The following is a 14,444-nucleotide window of genomic DNA, read 5'->3' on the forward strand; positions in this document are numbered from 1 at the left end:
TCATACGATACACGGAGACGCTTTTAATTTTCCTCTAAAATATTATGAACGTGCAACGAGATATTGTAACGCAATATTACTCTAATACTACTACTATATACTACTATAATACTATTAGTCACAATTTATACAAAATTAAAGAAACTTTAAATCTAGAATTAATAAGTAAAGTTAGATATAAAGTCGAAGAGATTTAAAAAGTTTATATGTTCATAAATAAACACAACATTATCCAAAAACTGAATCACTTTTCAAAGAAACGAATGATCTAACAATTTATCTCCGAAATTAGAATGGTTACAGGTTTTGTAACAAACAAACATTTCATTATTGCAGATTTCGGGGACAGCTTCGGTGGCTTCGACAGATTTCCATTTGACGATATCCCGCCAGAGTTCAGAGAACACTTCCCGTCACGTTGGAACCGCGGGTTCAGTTCACGTGACGAACCAGAACCACAGACACAAGCGTCGCCACAACCACCATCGCCGAGCCAACAAACTACAGCAACACAGACTGAACAGAATCCGGGGCCGTCCCAAAACGATCAGCAGTCATTTTTACCACAGTACGGTTTAAGAAACACAGTTGATCTCGGTCAAAAGAGTCCAGCCGATCCAAGCATAGTTGATGCTGAGGAGAGAAATCAGAGGTCTATGTCAGCGCCCCCAGACAATCGAACAGCCAACCACAATTTCTCTAACAAAATGAGTGAACAGAACCATCACGAACAACAGCATCCGACTCATTCGGAGCAACAGCAGCAGCAACAACAACCATCAAATGTACGGCATATTCCCATTTTTGTGGAGGGACGAGATGAACCAGTAATTAACAGATCTGTTGATCATGGTGAACCCAAACAAACATACGCCCCGCCACCGCCGCAACCTCATATAGACAGAGAACAGTATTTCGCAGACGAACCTGTCGGATTTCATGCACCTCCAAACTTTTCAAGAGCATTTGGTACGCCGTTCAATACTTTTAGGCAAGGTCCACAGCCATTTGCTCAGCAGAAAGTATATCCACAGACTGCGTTTGCACGTGGTGCTTCGCCTCAAAGATCTCAGTCTCCAAAACCTCAGATGTTTCCTGATGAACATTATGTACAAGTTCCAGTACGTCACGAATTTAGTAAGTCTGCTCCTCCGTCCCAACCTAAGCAGCAACAGCGAGCTCAACAACAGCCGCATCAGCAACCCCAACACCAGCAACAACAACAACCCCAACAGCAGCCGCAACAGCATCCACCAAAACAACAAACTCCACCACACCAGGAAATTCCTACACAGCAACAGCAGTCCCCACCTCAGCCCAAACCACAACAGCAAACAGCTAATGATCCAATTTCTCAAATCCTTAGTATTCAAACAGATGTCTTAAACCTAATGACTGACGTCGAAAACTTCACAGGTACTAAAAAAGACAAGCAGTACATTTATCTAGATGAGATGTTAACGAGGAATCTCATTAAATTAGATAATATTGAAACAGACGGTAAAGAAAACATTAGGCAAGCAAGAAAGGAGGCCATTAAATGTATTCAGAAATGTATAGCAGTATTAGAAGCTAAAGCTGAAAACAAAGGTGGAAGTACACCTCAACCCCAGGAAGTTCCTCAACCACAAAATGATGTTGAAATGAAGGAAAATGCTGAAAATGTTCAAAACACAAATAAGATTACAGAGAATGGTGAAGTAGAGATGAAAGATACCAAAGAGGAAATTAAAACTGATGAGCATCAGGCAGCTCAGCCAGAGGCTCAGGAACAGGTCGTTAAGGCTGCTAATGAAAAAACTGAGGTGCCAAAATCACAGGAACAAAAACTGGAAACCAATAAAGAGGGTGCCCAGCCTGAGGTAACTGACACGCGACCTGTAGATAACGAAACATCCAAACAAAAAACTGAAACCAAACAAGAGGCCGAAAAGAAAGAAGAAAAGAAGGCCACTAAAGGTGCTAAAAATACGAAGAAACGCGATAAAAGTAAAGATAAGAAAGCAAATGTAGATAGCAATAAGGAACAAATAGAAGGTAAAGAAATAAATAAGGTAGAAGTAATGCAAGTGGACGATAAAGGTGATAAGGCAGAAACGCAGACAATGGAAGTAGATGGTGCTGCTAGTCAATAAATTTAGCTTGGCGTTAGTGAATTGTTTAATGTAGATACACAATTTAATATCCGATGCACCGCGGGGCCTAAATGCATCTGCCTTCCTTTTTGTTAACTCTTTGTGAATAAAAATAACACTGGTGTTGACACTCTACTATATTATAGTGTTTATGTTTGTACATTTACGTTTTTAATATTAAAACATTGTAATGTAAAGCTATTTGTTGTATTTAGGATTTAAATGGTCTTTTTTCTTATTTAAATCCTAATATTTAATTAATTTATTGTTTATCATTACTGATAACGCAATTTTCTCAATAAATATTGAATACAAAATGTTTTTCTTTTTATTGTCTCTAGCTTTTAACTGCAACTTCGTCTGTGTGAGCAGAAAATGTTACTGACCAAGTAGTCTTATACCCTTCTCTATTCCTAATAACGGAATAGAGAACGATATTGGTATGTATATACCAAATTTCATAGAAATTTGTTAAATCATTAAGGTAGTAATAAAATAATAAACAAACTCGTTTTCACGTTTATAATATTATAAGGACATACATATATGTCGAGCTCAAATAATAATTGGGATAAGGATAGGAAGAAGTAAGGTTATACATACACATAGACTTCGATACATAGAAGACATTTAAGAAACTTAGCAGGTTATAATTAAAACATAGAAGTAAGAGCAATAGGGGCTAAAACAATAATTTCACTATATTACTTTTGTCCAATTCAGCATTACATATATATTACTGCATACAATTAAGTAATATTTTCCAATTATGCTGAAGGTCGAACTTAAAAATGTTACATCTAGAAATGACCCATTCTATTGTTTTTGCCACTTGTACTACGCGTACGTAGTCGCAGGCTAATGCTAGTTTATTTTTAAATAAAAATAAATACAAATTGTTGATTTGAGCCAATATTTATTTCGAGTATATACAGATTAAATATGATAACATTATTTACATTTAGTTAAATTATAAAATCTAATACTAAATATGGATAGTTATATAAATGATCACAGGAAGCAACTAATACAGTAATGTACTTATTAACTACACATTTAACAATGACAGGCAATACAAAAATACACATATTTTTTTATCAATATATCTATGGTATAAAGCAAAAACAATATTTTCTCACTAATTTTTGTTCTAAATTGCTAAACAAAAGAGATATATTTTTTTTTTTATTTTTATTATTTTATTAAATCCCCATTCGCGAATATGCGGGGTATTATTTTTAAATTAGGTTACTAAAGAGGACATTTATTAAGATTGTGTTTCAAAAAAAAACCGACTTAAATTGTAACAAAACCAGTTCGGATTTAAAAACTAGAACTGAACCGATTTTGATAAAATATCTATGAGAAAAATCTGTAAGTATACATATTAAATATAATCATCTGTAGTTCTTTCAGATAAAAAGACTTTCGAAATCAGTTTACAACTGACAAGAGTTATGAGGTAATAAACATAAATATAATCGAATTAAGAACCTCCTTTTTGAAGTCAGTCGAAAATATAAACTAAAAAACAATTAATATAATACAATAGTACATTACTGCAGTGGCCAGCAACTGAGGCATTGATGGACGCAGATGCAAATATGGGCTGAGGCACACATACGTGAGTCCATCAATGCCTAGTTGTGGCCAAGGCTTGTATAGTAATTTTTTAAACAATGCACGGAAATCAAAAACACAATTTTACTTTTTAAGTTCAATGACGAATAACGAACAATAATATTTTTTCACGCGCCATAATGTTCCTTTGTTTTTTTTTTTCAATGAACAGCTTTCTATTTGTAAGCCAATTCGAAATTTAAATATAAAAACCTTTTATTAGTTACCTCCTTGGTAGCCATGTTTCGAAGTAAAAGGTCATTCCATTTTTAAATTACAGGACAGATATGAGTTTACATAGTAATTTATCTAGTCGCAAAACACGACAGATATGGATTTTCATACAACCTTTCCCGGCCACCGCCTGCCTGTATCTGGCCAGTACGGCAATTTTGATTTATCTCGAAGAAGATTGTCAAAATAGTGCTCACATTTCCAAGCATGTTTGAGAAAAATATCATAATGACTACTTAATCTTCAAATTGTAATAAATATATCTTTTCATTTATTAATATAGAACATATAGAAAAGTAAGCGTGACAATTCCAGACTACGTCCTCAATTAGGAACAAATTAACCATGTCGGGGATTGCCTCGGCATGGTTAATCAGCGTGCATTGGGACAATCGTTTAGAAAAAAAAAACACCATTATGTTATTTTAAATTAATACAAAATATCCTGTTTTTTTTTTATATATTACCAAGTCAAAACAAAGCAGTAATATTTTCTCGAGTTTGTCAATCCTCAAATGTAAAAATCACTTAAAGAAATTTTCTTAATAAAAATATGTCAGGGTACGGGGCCCTTAATCGATGGGAGGCTTCTAGGCAGTTGCTTACACAGCCTATTAGATAATTCGGCCCTCATTATGAACAACTAATGATCCGGCCCGGCTTAGCATAATATTAATTTCAAAAATTCTATTTAGCATGTTATTCACTGATAACACTTCACTATAGATGAAAAAATTTAAATAACGGTTGAGTATTTTTGATTTTATCCATTAAAAACAAATCCTTCCCTTTTATACAATATAGTAGTACAGATAAAGAAAATGATAATTATACGCATAGATGTAGGTATATATTTATGTATATGTGTATTTATACGATTAAATATAATGTAATTTCATTTTGTCTAGTTTGTTTAAAAATTGTCACAATATTGTACACCGCTCTACCCGCTGACATCGATGCTTCTTTCCACTTTGGGTTTGCTGGAGAAAAACTTAGAGTTCAACTCTTCTTTGCACAATTAATTACCTCGTGTCATATTCTTATAACTGGTGTGTACAATCAAGAATTAAAAAAAAAAAACAAAGTGTCAAACCATTCACTCCCATTCCTTCATAACTCTGTCCCAGTCTTCGTCCGATATGAATGGTTTGTCGATGCACGCGATCATGTATTCACCGCAGAACACGCACTCGCTGGCCACTATATCGTCAATCTCGTTCTTGATCAGTTCCCTGAGTGGTAGACCGCTAGAAGTCCGCGTCTGCAGCTCGATGTTGGACATTACACTTAACTTGCGTTGGAGATCTTGTAGTTTTTTACGACGAGCCTGACCTGTAGCATTAAAAAATAAATCTAATATATAAAATTCTCGTGTCACGGTGTTTGTTACCAAACTCCTCCGAAACGGCTTTACCGATTATTATGAAATTTTGTGTGCATATTGGGTAGGTCTGAAATCGGCCAACATCTATTTTTCATACCCCTCAACGATAAAAGTGACTCACACCAAATTTTTTTTTTATTTTTTTGAAATTTTTTATTTTTATATTATTATAATTTAGCATTGAAAAATACACACAACTTCAATATTTCACCGTTTTACTATCAATCCCTGTTTTTTTATTGCGATTTTTATATTCCGCAATAGGGTTGCAAGATGGCGATCGAATATAGTAATTGTAGTACGAGAAATTTTCATGTATAGTTCTAGAAATAATGTATATGGTGAAACAACGTTTGCCGAGTCAGCTAGTATATATATATTATTAGACATACTACACAGCGTCATGTAGTCTAAAACTATGCTGAGCTTGTATAATAAGTTCTAGATTAAATAAAAAATATATAGATTGATAAAAGAGACAAAACAGTAAAGTATGGTAGTGTCACCATTCCTATCCTTATCCCAGTTTTTATTTGGGGTCGGCGTAATATGTTTTTCTCTTCCATTCTTCTCTATTCGCAGCCATTTCCGCATTCACTCCCCATATATTATCATCTTTTATAGAGCCCAACTACGTCTTTTTAGTCGTCTCGTAGTCTTCTTTGCCTTGTAGCCAGTTACATTAATTTTTAATACCTTTTTTAAAACATGCTCCTCATCCTTTCTCATCACGTACACAAATATAAGCTCGAAAAGATTTTTGTGGAAATATGAATAAATACATTCTGATTATTTTTACATTTTGAAATATAATTAGTTCTGTGCAACCGCCAATGTTTTATATATGATAATGAAATAGTGACCCTGCCTGCGATATCGATATACGCTGGCGGGGCATCAGTGACAGTTGATAGATGAGAATGAAAGCAGATCTGACAAATTCATTTGGTATTAACCACGACGGTTTCCAAGGAGAACAGCGTGGAAGTGAACCTAATGAAGTTTATTGTTAGCAATGAGATTGCTAATCACTATTCCTAACAATCCGTTTCTCCCCCCCCCCCCTCCTCTAAGTATTAATATTAAAACAAATTACCCAGTATAGGCTGTATCTCATGCAGCAGACAGTCACTGTGAAACTTGTGCGAGCAGGGGAAAAGGTAGAAGGGGCGCAGCAGCAGCGCGATATCACACAAGCTGCATACGTCCGTTGCGGACACCAGCGCGCTGCGACCGCGGAACGACTGGATCTCCGAACGTACCTGAACACAAGCAAACATTAATATTTAGTCTCAATCATTTGTTCTCAACCTTTTTTTTATGTCACGATCCACGAAAAAGCCAAAAAATTAAGTAATCTTGCGACCGCATATACGAATGACTTAACAAATTTACTGAAAGTCCTTTCCCTTATACTCTACAACATCATCATCATCATATCAGCCTTTAAATGCCCACTGATGATCATAAGCCTCCCCCTTGGGATTTTTGCCAGTAGTTGCCACGCTTGGCAGGCGGATTGACAGCCACAGTTAGGCTTTATAGATGTTTTAAAGGGCCGCTGCTGTCCATCCCTCGCCCTCCCTTATTCGACTCTTACGACACCCACGGGAAAGGAAGGGGTGGCCTATTCTATGCCGGGACCACATGGCAGGCTATAAACTAAATAGACCAATACATTAAGAATAAATGATAACGAGTGACAACAAAAAAAAAGTCAACTACGTTCCGATATACATAATATTAATTACTTATTAAAAATTTAATACTTCATTTATTTTTGAATATAGAAAATTGAACATTCGGATTATTCGAATGGTTTTCAAATCATTCGATATTTTTAACTGCTCAGTCGAATATCTAGTAGTCGGTTTAGTAAAGTAAGAGTCATCAGCCGTTAACTGTCCACTGCTGAACATAAGACTTCCCCAGAAGGGGAGTTTTGCCAGTAGTTGTCCACTTATACATATGAATGGTTCAAAAATAAACACATAGAAATGTAAAACACTTACATATTCAGCAGAACGAGTAGCTTCCTCCATTTCAGCTTTTAATTCTTCTATCTGCATATTATACTCCTAGAAAAAGAAAGCATATTCATAACAGTATAAATTGTATGTCACATGAACAAATATGTACAAGGATAGAGGCCTATTCTGATTATAGATTGTCTACGTTGACATGGCACCACCCTCCAGATTTCTACTTTAATGTGTGTGACTATATACAGATTTTTTTTTATACAACTTAGAATGGCAAACAAGTTGACGGTCCACCTGATGGAAAGTGGTAACCGTCGCTCATAGACATGAGCAGTAGCATGGACATAACAGAGTATACAGGACAGAGGTACCCAAGCAATCGACTTTTGTACAAAGTATCCCTCTGGTAACAACAGATGTGGTGCTCTCATCTTTTATTCACGTATGGGTCAGCTAAGCCATTGCAAGTCGACCCATCGGGATCTTTTGTACTTCCCCCTGCTTTATACTATAATTTTTTACATCTTATGTATTACCTTTGCAATAACCCACGGTTTAAGATATCTGTAGTTCCCTTGCTGTGGATAAGGCGTTCCCAGTAAACACATACGCCTACTTGGCAACGAGTCACAGTTGCGATGTGGTGCTCCATTTGTGTTTGTGAGGAAACAACTTTAGTAGCAGTCCAGCTAGAACCAGGTATTCCTTGGCCAAAACCCTATATTTTTACTCACAAAATTTATAATGCTTGGGATTTAGATGGTGCATGTCGCGTGCCATATTATCGTGGACAATCTATACCATATATATCTAGCAAGAAAATAGCTTCAGTGAGAAAATTTGTAAGCTGTACTTACTATCCACAGTACTTACCTGTAGTGACTGACATATGGGCTCCCTGAAGTGGTCGATGGTGACCACGTCGCTGAAAAATGGCAGGATATCTTCTATCTTGATTAGTGGGCATTCTTCGAGGAAGCTCATCGCCTCTTTCAGATCTTGGTTTTTAGTAATTACATGTTCCGCTGTAAAAGTTTTTTTTTTATATATATAGTTTTATCTTTTATATATTTATATAACATTTTAAGTATTTTCTATATTTTATGTGTTTGCTTTTCATGAACTACTTAAGCTGTGCACATAATGTAATTGGATTATAACCTAGCCGAATCACAATTGTAACTATTATTTAAGTTTTTTTATGGTTGTGATCTGTTTTATGTGCCAATAAAATAAAATAAAAAGGAATAAGTGTTCAATTAAAACCCTTATAGAATATTTTTAGTTGATGCAACTGATATTAATAGATAAATAAACTTCATTCCTACGGTATATTTAAAAAAAATTGAAAAGAAATAAATATTAATATACTAGATTATTATTAATATTCTTTATTCTTTTATAGTGTTCATTTTTCAAAAATATTGTGAATCACTAACAAAGAAAATTTTATACTTTCTAGGAAAAGAACAATAAAAAAAAACATAAAAATCAAACTATAAAACAGTTTATTACATACTTAGTGACAAATTCTGGATTTCTTGAATAATATTATTATTATAATTTCAAATTTCACTGATTTAGCGAACTAAAAGTAGTCTCTCTGTAGAAGATGATTAAAATTCTCACTCTATCAAATTAAATTTACCCTAATGCAAATAGGTACGCCTCTCCATAGAAGGCAACATATTTGAGATTGTTACTCCATCTAGTCAAAAAACCACATCACTATAAGCCTTAGGGTTACCATTTGATAAAATTAGCCAAATTACTCCATCGGCATTCGTATTTGAGTTATATGGCCAGCCCATGGCTTCTTCAAACTCCCAGATGTTAGAGTCTAATAACTTATAAACTGTTTAAAATATACCTATTCCAATAGTTACCAATATTCAGCCACATCTTTCTCTGCATTTCCACTTCTTCCGGAAGGTTGGCGATGCTCTTGGCGAGATTTAGGTTCACTTCTAAAGCCAGCTCAACAGCAGACTCCCATAGTCCTAGCAATGCAGACAACTTCACACAAGCTTCGGAGAGATTCTTCTCGCGACATAGTCTAAAATGATTAAATAACATGTAGAAGAAATAAAAATGTATTTATGTAAGATACAATATACATTATTTATACGTCTTTTGATTAAGCTTAAAGATTAAATCTCCAGTCATAAATGAATACACAAACCACTATTATAGTATTTATCTATATTTTATTTATACAATAAAGAGTAAATTTGTAATGGATAAACTCAACAACTATTCAACCAATTTTAAAAATTCTTTCACTTATAAAAAGCTACATTATTAGCTAGAAATATAGGCATAATATTAATAATAAAAAAAAAAAAAAATAAGAAATCCTTACAAATATCACATTAATGTAACTTAAGGTATCCAAAATTTATATATTAAAGCTAATATAAAATAATAATTTATTTTTTATCCATACAAAGTCGAAACGAAATGCTAGTTACAAATAATGGCAATATATATACTTACCGTAAAGCATAATGAACGTCATAATTAACAAGCACAATGTCTTGTCCCTGGCGCTCCAAATACCTCATGAGGGCGGCCTGATCATACTCAGAGTACAGAGTCAACAAATAATTGTGTATAGCCTTATCTTTCACATTAAAATTTTGCAGCATGAATTCCAAGTACCTAATAATCTCCGAAACATGAGCTTCGTCATTTTCACAAGAGAGAAAAGCAGGCAGTAGCTTCGAAGGACTCAACTTCTGGCCCTGTGAGATTAATGCATTTACTGTATGCTTAGGATCTTCCTCCATTAATACAGGAGCAAACTGATAGAACAGATCCGGTTTCCGTAACTCCTTCAACGTATTCAGCGCTTCCAGATATGATTTCTTATAAATATTCTGTGCGACCACGTTCTCGTAATCTTCGTTTATCAGTGTTAACTTTATCAAATTCTGCTTGTCCCCGTGTGAAGACATCAAATCGTATATAACGGCTTTGACATGCTGCATACACCTGGACACCTTCGGATTGAGTAGGAAAACTTCGAAGTCACTCTGGATTTGATTGTACTCGTCCGTATTATCTTTTCCAGTACGCCTGAGCACACCCAGCTGCGAAAGGTACAGTTCCGTCATCCAAATAACAATCATAGATATCAGTGTGTTATCATCGTCCTTCAGAGCCTCTAATCGCCGGCTTAGGTACGTCTTCAGTGCGTTCACCTGTTCCACCTCCAAAAACTTTAGGCATATAGTCTCGAAACTGCTTAGCGTTTCTGCGTAGATCTTCGCACTTGCTTCATAATCACCTTTAGAGAACAATAGCTCGGCTTCTTTCACGTTTATTATGTCTAAGTGAGCTGGATTCTGTTGGCAGTACTCTTTAGCTAAATGGAATTGTTCTTTATTTGCATATATCCTCCACACATTTCTTTCTTCCCTGACAACTTTGTATCTGAACACAGATTTATCTGTCACTGCCCAGATGGTTCTCCTTTTGAGATCTTTTATTACACTTTTGAGCTTTCCATGCGCTTCTGAATATCTGTCCTCGTATACACATTCTTGATTTAATAGTGACACTGCTTTCACTTTGTCCGAGTACATCAATAGGGCGTGAAATTCTGTTAATACGAAACAAAGCGGCGCCTTCTCTTTGGAATCAGATTCGGGTGGGAAGTTTATTAGTTCACCTTGCGTAAATAAAGAGTTGGAGTTTTGTTGAGATGTTGGGTCCAACTGCAATAAAAAATAACTATATAAAGTGTCTAACTCTTCAAATCAGTATAACAAAGTACAATTTTTTCTGTCCTTTCATTTATATCCATTGCATATATCCTCGAAATCATAAGAAATACATAATTTAAAACTACCCATTGGCTGGATTGTAGCCTTGTTTTCAAAAAGATTTTTCCCTTTTGTATATTGAGTTTTAAATCATTCATTTAGAATAACATACACTACATTATCAGCCATATAAACTTAAATTTTATCACTACAAATTTACCTGGACAAATAATTTTAAAATCAATAATAAAACACAAACCTGCCCATAAAATATGCCCGGTTCAGTTAACCACGCAAATGTTTTCGGCACATCATATTTATCGAAGAAGAACTGAAGTTTGGAATATTTTAAAGTTGATGGAATCTCTTGAAATCCAGTATCGGGCATGGTGAGATATTGATAGAAGATGGACTGAAGACTGGGCTTCCCATCTGTTGATATAGCGTGTCCAATAAACTGGTACAATCGGGTCGGTGTTGTGATAAATATAAAGTATTTATTGCTGTTGACAACCCTGTGAAATTGTATGCCAGTTATTGGCATATCTGCCCCTTGGCCAATGTCAAAGATCTGTAATTGTCAAAGGAAAAATTCTTACTAATATTAAAAAAGTTAAGGTAAAACTGAGTTTGTTTGTTACCTCCCAGCATCCTAACAGCTCAACTAATAAGCTTGAAACTTGGAAGACAAATATTATTTAGAATAGAAAAGGACATAGACTACTTTTTATCTGGGTAAACCAACATATGCGGGTCACAAAGATTTTTTTTTTAATTCTAATTTTTGTTTGAGACTTCAATATACCTGGGTGACTGTGCCAACCTAATAGAGAATGTCTTATTGTGAGATTTAAAAAAGTTAAAAGTAAAGACAAAATTGCATGTAAAGACTAGTTATATATAAAGTAATGCAAATAAATTATCTATCTATCTATATAGGAAACAACATACAAAACTTGCAGATTTCATAAATATATTTTCATTTGCTTGCTTGTTAAACAATTAACATACAAGAAAATACATTTAAAAATAATATGTAAAAGCTATATAACATAAACAGAAGCTGACAACACAAAATTTAAGCAATAATCACAATATGATTAAGTTTACCAATCCATCAATTTCCTTGCTTCCATATAGAGGCAGATAATTGGGCAGCTTGTTAGAAATTAAAAACATAAATAAGAGAAGAGTTTACACTGAAAAAGTACATATTACAAATCAAATAGTAAATTTTTGATTAGCTACTTTTCTTTGTTCAGCCACCCTAGAAAAGTATCAAAGAAATCTATTAATAAATCTATTACTGCCATGTTATGTCTTGTATTTTTTCAATTAATTTATTAATAGCCACTTGCTTATTAGGAGGCTTCTCTATAATCATACTTCTAAGTCCATGTTTAATTTAAAATTAGAATGCTACTTATAAACAAGAACATGCTAAAATATTATATTTTTAGTTGTTAAAAAAATTCATTCAAATTCATACCAGCCATTATTTGTCCATGGCTGAACATACGCCTCCCCCATAGACTGCTATAAGGAATGCTCCTAAGCCACCTGTATCCACTCTAATAAAATAAATACTGTAATTGAATATATTTACCTGTCTCCAATACTGTTGGTTTGCTGTAAATCTTTTGTCATTATCAACCTCCAGCTCTGTCTCCAAAATATGTCCATGTGAGGTACCCAACAATATAGGTCCAGTTGTAATATCTGATGTATTTTCATAATTCCAACCGACTTCGGTGACCTCATAGTTTCGGGATTTGCTAACAGATTTCAGCTTGGAGCTCTTTCGGTGGAGATAAACAAGCTCGGGATCACCATCTTTGGTTCTTGGAGCGAATGCCATGAGAAGATGATAGCCGAGTGGATCAAGAAATATTCCTGTCAACTTTGTGTTTGGTTGTACAAATTTTGAATATTTGACTTCTGAAAATGTTTAAATAGTGGAACGTTATTATATAGGTTAAAACTAAGCACCAAATTAACAACTGTGAGCAAAAATGTATAAGGAGAGCCTAAAGCACATTGCTCATAGCTGAAAACTTCAAAAATGGAGTTTTCAGCTATAAGCAAAGACACTTCTAAGAATACATATGCCCTTTTTTAATGAACCTGAAAAAAACATTAAATACAACAATGATTATCATGTCTACCATGAATGACTAAGCATATGAAATTCTATTTCAGGAGATGTTTATGATACCATAAATTTATTTTAACTTTTTCATTTATTATTTGCCTAGAGCAGCAGTATCTAACCTTGCCTATCTTGTTATCCTTATGATTTATTAGGGAAACTAATAATACATTATTATGCATAGATTTTTACATTGCATGCTTTATGATTGCGTGTTTTTCCAATCCAAAATATAAAAAAAAAAAAATCACAAGGATTTCCAAGCAATAACTGACTGATAGAGAACACCATTTAGTGTTAAATCCACTGAATATGCATATATTTACACTGTGCATTAAAGTTAAAATAAATAAATAAAAACAATACATCACATATTAACAGCCTACAGTGACTCATGCTTAGAAATAGTATACTTGTATCTATTATAATTATTACATCTTCAACTAACCTTCATGTTCCTTGGGATTCTTTAAATCCATTCTAAATAGATTCCCATTAGCCATGGCAAGCACTAGGTAGTCACTGGCAACAGCAACATGAGTTATCACATCCGATGGACTAAAGTTCATCTTCTGCTTCGAAAACATAGGCGTATTGTCGTCTAACTGCATGTTTATATACCCTGACGATGTCATGGGCTCAGGCACTGGTTGGGCCCGTTGGGAGACCTGAGAAGCCTGCTCGTACTGATCGAAAATCGAAGTCATCTTCACAACTCGCCGAATTTGACGTTAATTTACAGAATACGCAAACAAAATTAAAGTTGAATTACGAAAATATCATTCATACGAAATAATTTTTACACTTATTCAACACTCGTTTGCATGTATTATTAAAAATACTGCACAATAACACAACACACTGTCACAAACTTTGAATCCTCATTTCAAGTTATTAACATGTTATAATATATTCTTATTGAAGTTTTTTTTATAACCGTCGACGACTAAATATTTCCGAAATGATATAAAATTATATAGGAAATATGTAGAACAAACAATTGTTTTATTTTTGTTCTTATAACTATTTAACTTCAATAATCACCATAGTCTCTGTGATCTGTGATAATTAGTCAATGGATGGCTATGGTAACACAAAGTTGACCGTTTACGAACTTCTAGAAATCTGACAGCGACTGTCACTGTCAATCAATTCAACTACAAGTTCAAG

The 14,444-nt window shown here is 34.2% G+C and overlaps 2 protein-coding genes across 5 annotated transcripts in view; one reads left to right on the forward strand and one right to left on the reverse strand.

The window, feature by feature from the left end:
* LOC113511232 (BAG domain-containing protein Samui-like) overlaps positions 1-2,452 on the forward strand; it is a 33,362-nt gene extending 30,910 nt beyond the window's left edge. For all 3 annotated transcript variants that reach the window (XM_031909258.2, XM_026894860.3, XM_026894852.3), the window contains exon 3: positions 337-2,452. In XM_031909258.2, the coding sequence (XP_031765118.2) occupies positions 337-2,135 (1,799 nt within the window). In that variant the 3' untranslated portion in view covers positions 2,136-2,452. The remainder of the gene's footprint in view (positions 1-336) is intronic.
* A 191-nt stretch (positions 2,453-2,643) lies between these two features.
* LOC113513921 (vacuolar protein sorting-associated protein 18 homolog) lies at positions 2,644-14,334 on the reverse strand. 2 transcript variants are annotated; one of them, XM_052894007.1, is made up of 10 exons: positions 13,723-14,334; positions 12,732-13,063; positions 12,236-12,283; positions 11,385-11,696; positions 9,855-11,077; positions 9,245-9,414; positions 8,232-8,383; positions 7,389-7,454; positions 6,473-6,638; positions 2,644-5,324 (listed from the first exon to the last, which is right to left on the reverse strand). In XM_052894007.1, the coding sequence occupies exons 1-10, from the start codon at positions 13,979-13,981 to the stop codon at positions 5,089-5,091; spliced, it is 2,964 nt and encodes a 987-aa protein (XP_052749967.1). In that variant the 5' UTR covers positions 13,982-14,334; the 3' UTR covers positions 2,644-5,088. The 2 variants fall into 2 exon arrangements, with proteins under 2 accessions (XP_052749967.1, XP_052749973.1); XM_052894013.1 differs by lacking the exon at positions 12,236-12,283.
* Positions 14,335-14,444: the final 110 nt, after the last annotated feature.

This window comes from Galleria mellonella, unplaced genomic scaffold (genome assembly GCF_026898425.1).
Source record: "Galleria mellonella isolate WM207_F2 unplaced genomic scaffold, CSIRO_AGI_GalMel_v1 utg116, whole genome shotgun sequence".
NCBI lineage: Eukaryota > Metazoa > Arthropoda > Insecta > Lepidoptera > Pyralidae > Galleria > Galleria mellonella.